This window comes from Mirounga leonina, unplaced genomic scaffold, assembly GCF_011800145.1.
Source record: "Mirounga leonina isolate KUSES-001 unplaced genomic scaffold, KU_Mleo_1.0 Mir_166, whole genome shotgun sequence".
Taxonomy (NCBI): domain Eukaryota; kingdom Metazoa; phylum Chordata; class Mammalia; order Carnivora; family Phocidae; genus Mirounga; species Mirounga leonina.
In genome coordinates, this window is record NW_023270418.1 from 12,301,637 (window position 1) to 12,314,213 (window position 12,577).

Here is a 12,577-nt window from a genome sequence, read left to right on the forward strand (position 1 = left end):
GGGAGAGGGCCAGCAAGACTCAAGATTCCCTTCTTATCAGTATTATATACTAAGGGAGCATGTAAGCTTTTGTTTGAAGAACTACAGTGTTTTTTAAAAAAAGATCTAAGGGGCGCCTGGGTGGCTCAGTCGTGAGGCGTCTGCCTTCGGCTCAGGTCATGATCCCAGGGTCCTGGGATTGAGCCCCACATCGGGCTCCCTGCTCGCTGGGAAGCCTGCTTCTCCCTCTCCCACTCCCCCTGCTTGTGTTCCTGCTCTCACGGTCTCTCTGTCAGATAAAAAAATCTTTAAAAAAAATAAAATAAAATAAATAAAAATAAAAAAAGACCTAAGCTCACTTGTTTCACACTTTATATTAATAACCTTTTTGGGATTGTTTGTCCCTGTTCTGACCTCCTGAAGATGTTTTTATTTATTTACTTATTCATTCATTTATTTATTTATTTATTTTTAAGATTTTATTGATTTATTTTATTTATTTTGATTTATTTATTTGAGAGAGAGTATGAGAGGGGAGAGGGTCAGAGGGAGAAGCAGATTCCCTGCTTGCAGGGAGCCCAATGCGGGACTTGATCCTGGAACTCCAGGATCATGACCTGAGCTGAAGGCAGTTGCTTAACCAACTGAGCCACCCAGGTGCCCCTGAAGATGCTTTTAGAATGTAGCTTTTAGCACTTTTCACAACACTCCTTCACTCCACTTTGTCCCCTAAGCCAATCCCTACCTGACAGGAGAAGATTCAATAACTACTTTGGCTTGGGGACACTTACGAAAAGACATACATAAAAATTTAAAACACTAACATTAAGTAGTTATATCAAATAATAGTATAAGACATGTTTCCCCAAAAACAGAACCTGAGAAATTATTTGAATGCGGGTAGTTAATTGGGAGGCAGCAAGAATGACAGAGCAGGGAGTGAGACTGGACAGGAGGACGAGCCAAAGGGCATTATTATCAAAGTTGCCGCTGTTAGCAACAAGAGCTCCCTTCCATGAGGACCCCTGAGAAGGGCACAGAATGCCTCCCATGGCAGCCCACCTGGAAGCCGGAAGGCTGATCCATTGACTTCTGTTCTCCATTGATTAAGGGTTTCTCCTGATGGGGAGATGCAAACTTCTCTACCTTCCAGAGAGCTCCAGTGGTGTCATAAAAAGCAGAATACAGAAAGACAGATGACAGGGTCTTGGGATAGGATGCTGTGAGCATGAGGTAGGTCAGAATTGTCTCAGAGGTGAGCCAGGGGATGGGATGTGGGCACCAGAGAGGTCTGCTACAACATGTCATGAGCAATGCTTCCTCTGAGTTTTTAAAGTTGTAAGCAAGCAGCCATATTACATGAGCAGCAGAAAAATGAGTTCATACACATAAATGACAGAAATATAAAATTGGTATAATGAATAGTCCTGTGCTTCCTTTGTTACTTTCATAAATGATCTCTATGAGTGGACTCATGTGTGTGCATGCGCACATATGTGCTCCTGTGACTATGAAGAGACTGTGTTTCAGTTTCTACCTTGAACAGAGCAATCACTCAATAGAAGCAGAAGAAACTTGAAGACATATTGAACAAGAGACTATAAGTTTCCCCAGAATTTGCAGAAATTTGGGAGAGGCTTTGGACTTCCACAAGATATTTGAGCCTACCATATCTGAATCTTAATTAAACCTAATACCAAGCAATGAGATATTAGTTGTTGGTATCTATATGCTAACATTAACATGCATGATAATTCGGTGAAGTCTAGACCACTCCCAATAAGCTTCCTTTACCACCACCATATCTAGAGCTTTGGGACAAAGGGGACAGAGAAGTAACAAGAGAAGGGAGCGGGTATAAAGCAGCTTTGCAGGTGACTTTCTGCTCAGGCAGAGTGTGTGTTAGTGTCTTATGCTTAGGCTCTAGCTGAAGAATCTGGAGACCTGAGAACACATGCTCTACCACTGTTGGTTGAAATTCAGTCCTTCAGCAGCAAAACCCCTGGAAAGTTTGTGCCTCAAGTTGTATTTGCAAATAACTAGGACAACAGGAGGCTAGTGGGACTGTCCTAAGTAGTGACATGTTTTTTCTTTTCTTGTTGTTGTTGGTAGTAGTGGTGGTGGTGTGTGTACACATGTAAATCTATGAAGGGACTGTGCTTCTTGTGTTGGTACACCAATGTTCCATCTAGCCTGAAGATGTAGACCAGAGTGGGACATTAGGAAGGGCAAGGGAGTGTTTTCCATGGTTTTGAAATCAGCTTAAAGGGTCCCCATGGGTCCTTAATGTGAGGAAGTATACTAAAGTAATTAAATGTTTGGGTATTGGGCCAAATATGGGATTAATGAACATAAAAATAAATATGGTATCAGATTCTAATCCTCTGTTCCAGGACCCCCAAGACCACCCTCACATGCAAAATAAAGAAGTATGGTAAGAGATTATAAATCCTGTGTTTTGTTTTTATTTTTTAAGATTTTATTTATTTGACAGAGAGAGAGAACACAAGCAGGGGGAGTGGGAGAGGGAGAAGCAGGCCTCCTGCAGAGCAGGGAGCCCGATGTGGGGCTTGATCCCAAGACCCTGGGATCATGACCTGAGCCAAAGGCAGACGCTTAATAACTGATCCATCCAGGCACCCCAAATCCTGTTTTTTCTTTTTTAAATTTTATTATGTTATGTTAGTCACATACAATATATCATCAGTTTTTGATGTAGTGATCCACGATTAAAATCCTGTGTTTTAAATAAATAAATATGATAACAGATTATGACTTCCCCAAGAACACCCTCATGTCCAGTGATTTATTACAAGAACGCAAAAGTCAGAGAAGTTGTTATACTGATGGTTAGAGTCTATTATAGTGAAAGGATACAGATTAAAATCAGCAATGGCAAAAGGCACATAGTGCAGATTATAAGGGAGACCAGGTGCAAGCTTGCAGTGTCCTGCCCAGTAGAGTCCTGTGGGCATTAATCAGTGAATTATAGCCAACCAGCGAAGCTCATCTGAGCCTTGGTGTGCAGAGTTTTTATTGAGAGTAGGTCACATAAGCATAGCTGACTGCCCTGGTGGCCATCCTTAATTTTCCAGTCCCTCCAGAGGTCAAGCTGATACTGTGTAGTCCAAAGACCCCACCAGAAGTCACATCATTAGCATATCTTATATGGCCCAAGGCCTCAGGTAAATGAAGATGCTCTTTTTTTTTTTTTTAAGATTTTATTTATATGTAGAGAGAGAAAGAGAAAGCACAAGCAGGGGAAGCAGCAGGCAGAGGGAGAAGCAGGCTCCCCCCTGAGCAAGGAGCCCAATGCAGGACTAGATCCCAGGACCCTGGGATCATGACCTGAGCCAAAGGCAAACACTTAACCAACTGAGCCACCCAGGTATCCCTAAACAAAGATACTCTTAAGGATCTGAAGTGGGTGAAAAGGATATTTCAAGTGCTTAGAAGTTATCACTATGGAGCCTAGCAAGGGCTAAATCTTTCTTTGCAATATACAGTGTTTGGACAACATGGACCTGCTTAGTTAATCCTTTACTACACAAATCCATTGATTAAAATAAGAATTCATGAGTCTGTACTGAGATAGATAGATAGATAGATAGATAGATAGATAGATAGATAGATAGATAGACAGATAATAGATGGAAAATTCCTTTCTGTAGAAGAATGGAAATTAATGATTAGGGAATGAATGATGGAGTTAGAAAAATTACTATTTGGTAACCATTATAATAGTTGTTTCACACAAGAATCATTAGTGGATGCCACAGTGAGTTGATTGTTGACCCCCCAAAAGATGTGTCCATGTCCTAATCCTCAGAACATGTGAATGTGACCTTATTTGGTAAAAGGGTCTTTACAGATGTAATTAAATTAAGGATCTTGAAATGAGATCATCCTGGATGCCCCCAAGCCAACGACAAGTGCTTTTGTAAAAGACATAAGAGAAGTGGTGCATGGCTCAGTCAGAAGAGCATGAGACTCTTGATCTCCGGGTCATGACTTCGAGCCCCACATTGGATGTAGAGATTACTAAAAAAAGAAAAGAAAAAAACCAAAAACATAAAAGAAGACAGATGTACAGAGGAGAAGGCCTTATAAAGACTGAGGCAGAGATGGGAGGGTTGTGGCCACACACCACGGAATGCCACCAGAAGCTGGAAGGGGAATGGAAGGATTCTCCCCTAGAACCTTCCCAGGGAGCACACAGCCCTGCAGACATCTTGGTTTCAGATTTCGGAATTGTGAGGCAATAAATTTCTGTTATTTTAAACCACTTAGCTTGTGATAATTTGCAGCCACAGGAAACTAATACAGATGCTAAAACCAGTGGTGAAAGAATGATGCCTCAGGAATTTACATAGTCTTAAAGTATCCACAAAATATGCATTAATTATAAAGGAAAATACAGTTAACTCTTCAGTGGAGAAACCTGGCAGGAGCTCTTGAACCAAGCTTATTGAGTTTTGGAGCCAAACATAGCTGGCCTTCACTTGCACCATCATCAATTTGTAGGAGTTTGCATGGTTTGGGGACTTACTTAACTTCATTAGAGCTCAATTTCCTATAAAATGGAAATAATAGGGGCGCCTGGGTGGCTCAGTCGTTAAGCGTCTGCCTTCAGCTCAGGTCGTGATCCCAGGGTCCCGGGATCGAGCCCCGCATTGGGCTTCCTGCTCGGAGGGAAGCCTGCTTCTCCCTCTCCCACTCCCCCGCTTGTGTTCCTGCTCTTGCTAACTCTCTCTGTCAAATAAATAAATAAAATCTTAAAAAAAAAAAAAAAAGGAAATAATAAAAACCAATACCCGCATGTGAAGGCTATTTTGAGGATTAAATGAAACAATCCATTTAAAGCCCAAAGCACAGAACTTAGGACATATATATTCGATATTTATTGGTTATTCTTTTTTTAAGATTTAAAAAAATTTTTTTTAAGATTTTATTTATTTATTTATTTATTTGAGAGAGAAAGAGAGAGAGAGAACGAGCAGGGGGAGAGGCAGAGGGAGAGAGAGAAGCAGACTCCCCGCTGATCAGGGAGCCTGATGATACGGGTCTCAATCCTAGGACCCTGAGATCATGACCTGAGCCAAAGGTAGGCACTTAACCAACTGAGCCACCAGGCACCTCTAAGATTTTATTTTTAAGTAATCTCTACACCCAACGTGGGGCTCAAACTCACAACCCTGAAATCAAGAGTCACGTACTCTACTGACTCAGCCAGGCAGGTGCCCCTATTTATTGGTTATTCTGATGAGAATACTATCATCTACAGAATGAGGTTTAAATTTCCTGTAATCTACTCAAGGAGATAAAAGATACACTCAATGAAAGATTTCATCATCAGGCCGCACAACTATCTTTCTTCATCCTCAGTCTCTTGGTCTCCAATCATTCAACCTTCATTCTTCCAGACCCTTGATCAGCTAAGCCATTCACTAGAGGCTGAGTCCATCCATATCCATAGCTCAGGCCACTTCCTATACATACAAAATTGATGATCGAGTATGCTTCTTGAAGTTCTGTTCACTGGGAGGAATGTGCCTCATCACTGTCTTTCAGTGACACCTCTGAGTAAGGCTGTGGCTTCCAAAAAGTAGGCTCTTCTGACTCCAGAGCTATCTCCCTGGGGGATATGACAGGCAATGGGGAGCAGTAAAAGATGACTGTGATAGGGTCAAGCCCCTGAGACAGAGAAAAATGATAGTGGGACTTAATTGCATTTCTGATGTTTTAATTTCTGATGCTGACTTCAGGGACTGAAATCAGGGCTGCCCTGCAAAGACGGGGCTTATAAGTTCTCCTCAATGCCAGAAGAGAAAGGAAAAATGGAAAACTAACTAAGCCCCCTCCCCTCATCAACCCACTTCCCACAAACATACTCCTGATATTCTCGGTAAAACCACAAACTTGGGGGCACCTGGGTGGCTCAGTCGGTTAAGCGTCTGCCCTCAGCTCAGGTCACGATCCCTGGGTCCTGGGATCAAGCCCTGCATCACGCTCCCTACTCGGCAGGAAGTCTGCTTCTCCTTCTGCCCAACCCCCCCCCCCCCCCCCCCACCCGTGCACGTGCGTTCTCTCTCTCTTTCTCATAAGTAAATAAAAATTAAAAAAAAAAAAAACCCACAAACTTGACCTTCTTGGATCTTTCCAATTAATAGGTGGTCTCTTTGTAACACTGGAATATATGAACTTATTGACTACATTTCCAGTCAGGCAAGCCCAAATTCTGCCTTTCCAAACAAACAAGGCTGCCTCAGTGGAGATGAGGTTCCACTGTTCCCTCCTCCAAATGATTGCCTCCATCACCTTAAACAAGTTGCTGAATGCTAGGCCTCTGTTTCCTCAACAAAATAAGGGTGATGAACTACTCAGTCTAACTCCAAGCTTCCTACCAGTTGAAACATTTGGTGATTTTCTAATGGCATGGGAGGAAAGCCGGGAAATGTGAGGAGACGGTGCATGGATATATTCTGAGGCATTACTAACTCCTGGATAATAAACTCAGAAGGAAGTGAAGATGGAAGTGGGGATGAAGAAAGACTCCTTCTTAAGTGTAAGATTTCAATTCATCTTGCAACCAAACTGCCTTTGATGTCATCGATTTTCAAAACTTGTCCCCCAATTTTAGAATTGAGATAGAAATAGTGGGCAAAAGAACATTGCACATGGTGACAGAGTAATACTATTTTTTAAATACCCAAAATTTCCCTTAATATCTTTTCTCTGATTTATGTGACATAAATAAACTACATTATGGTGTGAGGGACTATAAAGGCTTATTGCCACTTCTTTGGTATTGCCTACGTAACTCACTCTGAGTACCAGTTGTGGGTATCTCAAACTAAGTGCCATAAAACATTTATAGCCTGCCACTCCACTTCCTACACTTTCCGTAAAGACAAAGCTTTAGTGCTCACAAAAATACTTACAAGTGTAATAGTTGGTAGTGAGAACTTCTTTCTTTTATTTAGATTACAGATCTCCAGTCTGCAGTAAGAAAAATAAAGATTGTAAGGAAGATTTATGTTACTTCTCTGCAGGATCTCAAATTATCTGGCAAATTCCTTCCCCACGGAAAACTACTTTTCAAAGATATCCTGGGTAAATGCATACTGAAATTAGCATAAAATTGGCAAGATCACTTGTGTCTACACGTTTGAATTCATTTGTAAATAACGACTACTTACTTCCTTGCTTCCCCACCCCGGGACCAGACTCTTAAGCATCACAGGTGCCGAAAGACTTACAAAAAGGAAGGAATAGGAACAAAAGGACGTTGGCGCCAGGAGGGAAAAAGAATCTCCCAGAACAAAAATAATCTCACACGGAATAGCAGATTCAGTATCAGGTATTACGGAAATTTAAACTGGCTTTTAAATGGTGATCAGTGATAGTGTATCAACTTTATCAGGTCTTCTACTATGCCTGTCTGGCTTGTTTAAACCTTTAAGCTTATCTTGAGGGGCAGATTTCTGTGCTAAGCACATAATAGGTGTTAAACCAGTATTGATTTTTTTAAGGGGGCTGGTCAAATATAAACTTCACTGTTTTAACTTTTACTTTATGCCTTAAGAGCCAAACGATGATTTCCATGAACTCTAAGTTTCACTACTCATGATTATAGAAGAAACAGAGCTCTGATATGCAACAGAAGATCCTCAAAATAATCATTAAATTAACCCCCGCCAAACTGCGTGGAGGTCACATGGGAAATGTTTGGGTAAAGTCCTGAAGTCCCAAACAAAAAACTCCAACACAAAGTGTGCATAGTAAGTTTAAATGTATTGTCATTAAAGTCATCCAGATGGTAGTTGGATTAATCAATGAAGAGGCAGTATTTACCTTGGGATAGAAGATTCTGAAATCCAGAATGAGAAAATCCCCAAGGTGGGGGTGGGGACAGTTAATAAGAGCCCCTGGGAAAGGTCCTTTCAACGAGGATTGGAAAATAACACGTTTGAATTTGAATCTCTTTGAATATAAATCTCCCCTAACAGCAGGAAAAGGGTCCTCTAGCCCAGCAAGCTTTGTGCAGGAAGGGAGTAAACGGAACTGTAAAACAGCCCGCTCAGCTGTTTCTGGTTTGGGACTGGGCTCGGAGAAAGAAATCGCGATGTGGGAACTGAGTATCTGAGACACTCAAAATAACTCGAAGGGTCAAATAACGAACTCCAGGCAAAGCGTTGACAAGCCTCCCCCTTTGCAGCACCTACGCTGGGTTTCCTCTCAATTTCCCCTCCCTCGCGCGGGGCGAACTGCGGGCGCGGCCCCTTCCCACGCGGGGCGCGGCGAGCGTGGACAGCTCCCCTTGGAGCAGCCGAGGGCGGGAAGTCCGCGGCCCGGTGGCTACCGCTGGCGGGCACCTCTCCGGATGCCCGGAGCCGGCTGGGCCGGCAGGCCTCGAACCTTCTCGGCCCTGCTGGCCTGAGAGAGGCGGCCGGTAGCGGCAGAGGCCTCGCGGGCCGCCCGCCTGGCCCGGGAGCCGCGAACGCGGGGCGCCGAGGGGAGGCGGGGCGAGGCCGCGGGCGGAGGGGGGCGGGAGGTGCATCCTGGGAAATCCACCAACATGGGGCGAAGCGGCCGCCGCCGCCGCGGTGAGTCCCGGCCGCGGATGCCGCCGCTTCCCTGACGCCCGGCTGGGGCCTCGCCGCGCGCCGCGGCCTGGGTTCCCCCGGCAGAGAACGGCCAGCGCGCCCTCCGCCCGTCCGCCCGCCGGGGCCATGTGAGGGGGCAGCTCCCTCCGCCGCCACCTCCTCTTCTTCTTCCTCCCCCCGCCCCCTCCCTCCCCTCCCGCCCCCCATACACAGGGCCCTAGAGGAGCCCCCACTGCTGCCCTCCCTCCCTGCGCAACCCCCACGATGGACAGGAACTACGCGACCTCCGGCTTCGCGGACCCGCCGCCGCCGCCCGCGCCCCCCGCCGCCCCCGCCACCGCCAGTGCCGCTGCACCACCCCCCGCCCCCGCCTGGGCCTACGAACCCCGAGCCGCGGCGGCCGCCGCCGCCAGCAGCAGCTGCAGCAGCGGCAGCAGCCCCAGCCTCAAGGCCAGGTAGGGAGGGTGGGCGCCGGGGTCGTCGTGGGCCAGGAAAGGCCGGGGATGCGTTTGGGGCCTTCGCCCCTGTGCAGCGCCGCCCAGGGGTCCTGGCCGGGCGGGGAGCCCTCCACTCTTCTCCTCGCCCTTGCCCGCGCGGGGAGAGGCGGGTGATGACTCCTGTGAGGTGGTCTTGGGGTGGGTGGGGGCGCCCAGTGCAGGATTAGCGCTTAGGGCTGGTAGGGGACTGTGAGTAAAAGGGAGGGCTGGGCGGGAGTCGTGGGTCTCCGTCACCTCGCGGGTTTTGGGCTCTCTCACATGGTGAAGTTTTGGGTTCGTGCCTGAACTGGGCGATCAGGGAGACCCGGGACTGGCTCCGGGGGGGGTGGGGGGGTGGGGGGCCCCCGGAGGGTTCCGGGCAGTGACATTCCATTGTATTGGAACGGACAATGTGGTCTTGGGGACCCCGGCAATGTGAGGGTGGGGGAGGCGCGAGAGGAAGAGGCGCTGAGCAGCGTCCCTGGCATTGGGGGACCGGGGAGGGCTGGGCTGCGGGAGAACCCCTGGGGCGTGGGGCCCGGGAGGGGGCCTGGAGGGGCGCGAAAGCTGCGACGGGGCTGGGTGACATATGTTTGCAGTGGTGGCCAAGATTAAGCTATTTCTCTTCCACGCGTTCAAAGTTACTCTTGGGTTTCCTCCCCTTTTAACAACAGCAGGAAGTAAGGAATCTTTTTTGCCTTCTATGCCTTGGGGTGACTAAGAGTTGGGAAGAAATTGTGGGGGGTGGTCAGTGAAGGCCATAAAGGTTGAAGAACAGAAGCATGCTTCTCCATCTCGGCTTCTGAAACCCCGGTTCATTATGTAGCGCGGGGTTCAAGAGTTCATCTTTGCTTCATCATGTCCAAGGGAATCTAAAATGTTGACTTTTACTAGATATTTAAGCTCGCGGGAAATGTGTAGTAGTGCCACACTGTGAAATGGTCCATTTGAATGATAACTGGAAGGCGTGGTCTGCTTTGGACGATTCGGGAGCGGGGTGTTTTAAAGCTACCTCTGCCGAACAATGCAGAATCTGGTAGGTGCAGCTTCTGATTACAAGGACCAGGGAATCCTGGGTTGCTAATGACTTCATCCTCAGCTACCAACAGGAAGCTTCGTGGCTTTGTGATCTCATCAGATTTCTTCACTATTGTCACGACAGAAGTGAACTTTTTTTTTTTTACTTTATATGTTACAGTGTTGTAGGTTATCTTCTTTGTTTTTATGGAAGTTCCACCTTCATGATTGGGAAAATAATGTGTGAAGAGTAGTTGGTCTTTGTCTTAAATAATACCTTGGGATGATTGAGAGAGAATGAGAAAAATTGGATTCAAGAAAAGGGAAATAAGCTTTCTCAGAAAATTTTAGGTCCTTTGTTTAAAAGAGCTGGGATTTAAAAAAGAATAATAATGGGATGTGCCAATTTGGAGCTAATTAATTGCTGAAACTTTTCAGAAATAGTCATAACTTTGTATTATATACTATTAAGACATTTTAAGGAGTTTTCTGAAAGATGTTTGGCACTTCTCCCATTAATATTTTTTTGGTGCTAATTCGACTATCGTTTTTCAAGTAGCTTTTGCATCAAGTGCAATAATCTACAAATTACATTGCTTTCTTTTCAGTGAACAATAACGATAGGTATTTGTGCAGCATTTTTAATGTTTTAAATGAAAAGTATTTTATTAGGTAAATGGAACAAATTCTACCCAGTTGTTTCTGTTATTTCTTTTAGCAGAATACTTCTGAGGCAAGAAACTAAAATCTACTTGTCATATTTTCCAAATGTTATTAATCAAAGTAACAAAGAATGACTTCCCAAACACATTTGAAAACAGTAAGTAGATTCATTTGGAACACATAATCTAAAAGAGGTTTATTTTCTGTTTTTTTGGAAGTTATTGATTCTTAAATGCTAAGCACCCCCCCTTTAAAAATATGTATTTTGGGGGTGGAGTCAACTAAATTTTAGCATAGAAAATGCAGGCTTTCCCCCTCCCCCACCAACTTGCTTTGTTAACATCTTGTGTTAGGATCAGGCCATCTGTACAGGGCTACACACACTTCTTAATTGTACCTTATTTTATTCTTCAAATTGTGTAATGTCCTCTTTCATTTCAGTTGTATAGAAAATACTGAATCTGAAATATGGCCTGTAAATCTTTAAGTATTCTGCATTTTCAGAAGCCTATTCATATTTTTATAACATTTTAGAAAGCTTTTTCATAATTCATATATAAGTTGAATGTTTTTGTTCCCCTTTGTGGCAGTTTCTTCTTAAAGGTGCAAATGAGTACTAGTTGTGATGATGTGATATGGATACTTATCCATAAAGAATTAGCCTGTCTGTCACCTTGTTTCCAGTAACCTATTCAGAAGCTAACAGATGGTAATGACATTCAGTGGTTACTGACATGTCCCTACTTTGTGTCTTTGCTTGATCCTGAAATGGAGCGTTTTCATCAGTTGATGGGGAAAGAACATGATAAACAATTTCTCATTACTTTGAAATAGTACTTTTTTGGTATAACAGCTCCATCAGGTATTAGGTATTTCTGTTGTTTTAACAATTAAAAAGCAAAGAGCTAAGGGGAAACTCTCAACATTTTACCTTAGGGTTTATAGAGTTTTCTGAATATTTCTGAAATAGTACTTGCTAGGTCAGTGGGAAATACAGGGATAAAAATTGGTCTCGTAAATCTCCATTTATTTGTGTTCTTCTCAGTTAGTTTTAGGGACTGAATGAGCATATCATTGCCTATCACAATGCAGTTGGAAATACTTTTGGTGGGGCTGTCTGAGATACCATTAATACCTTTGTATACTTTTGGAAATAAGGTGATTATCAGGAAGCTGCACATCTGTTTCCTTTCCTCTACCTGTTATTTATATCGTGCACTGAACATCGAGAGGCTCTTTCATCATAGTGATGATAGATGTGTTTGTATTCGAATATGCACCAGAAAGTGACTAAATAAAAATACTTTGTTTAAAGTAGATTTATATCTGTTTTTGTAACTTTGTCACTTGAAATTGTCAATTTTTTTGCTACCAGTTTTTCAAATTTCCTAATACATAAATTTTTTCTGATCATAGTATGAATGTGTAATGAGTGGGATAGGTACCCCTCCAAAAAAAATTATTACCTTCTCTAAAACTGGTCAGCTACTGGGGCGACTGGCTGGCTCAGTCAGTTAAGCATCCAACTCTTGATTTCAGCTCAGGTCGTGATCTCAGGATCATGAGATGGAGCCCTGAGCCAGGCTCCAACTGGGTGTGGAGGCTGCTTAAGATTCTCTCCCTTTGCCTATCCCCCTGCCCTGGGTGCGTTCTCTCTCTTAAAAACAAAAACAAAAAAAACTGGTCAGCTTCTATATTAAGGACTCTTTCATAAGTTTTAAATCTAGAGTCTCCCTCAAGGCTTTTGGAAAAAGACCTTGTAAGATCACAGTTTATGGGGAGTAGGGACAGTCCCAAATTAGTGAAAGGTTATTTCAAATAAACTTCTTTTGTTCA

At 44.2% G+C, this 12,577-nt stretch overlaps 2 protein-coding genes across 4 annotated transcripts in view; one reads left to right on the top strand and one right to left on the bottom strand.

The window, feature by feature from the left end:
• CCDC73 (coiled-coil domain containing 73) overlaps positions 1 to 8,470 on the bottom strand; it is a 212,933-nt gene extending 204,463 nt beyond the window's left edge. Inside the window, exons 1-2 of the mRNA XM_035012528.1 lie at positions 7,834 to 8,470; positions 6,921 to 6,978 (exon numbers count right to left, since the gene is read on the bottom strand). The gene's annotated coding sequence lies outside the window, so the exon portion shown is untranslated. The remainder of the gene's footprint in view (positions 1 to 6,920; positions 6,979 to 7,833) is intronic.
• A 322-nt stretch (positions 8,471 to 8,792) lies between these two features.
• The window catches only part of QSER1 (glutamine and serine rich 1), a 77,874-nt gene continuing 74,089 nt past the window's right edge, over positions 8,793 to 12,577 (top strand). Inside the window, exon 1 of one of the 3 annotated variants that reach the window (XM_035012524.1) lies at positions 8,793 to 9,040. In XM_035012524.1, the coding sequence (XP_034868415.1) occupies positions 8,850 to 9,040 (191 nt within the window). In that variant the 5' untranslated portion in view covers positions 8,793 to 8,849. Of the gene's footprint in view, positions 9,041 to 10,835; positions 10,899 to 12,577 lie in introns of those variants that run through there. The other 2 variants (XM_035012522.1, XM_035012523.1) reach the window with 2 other exon arrangements.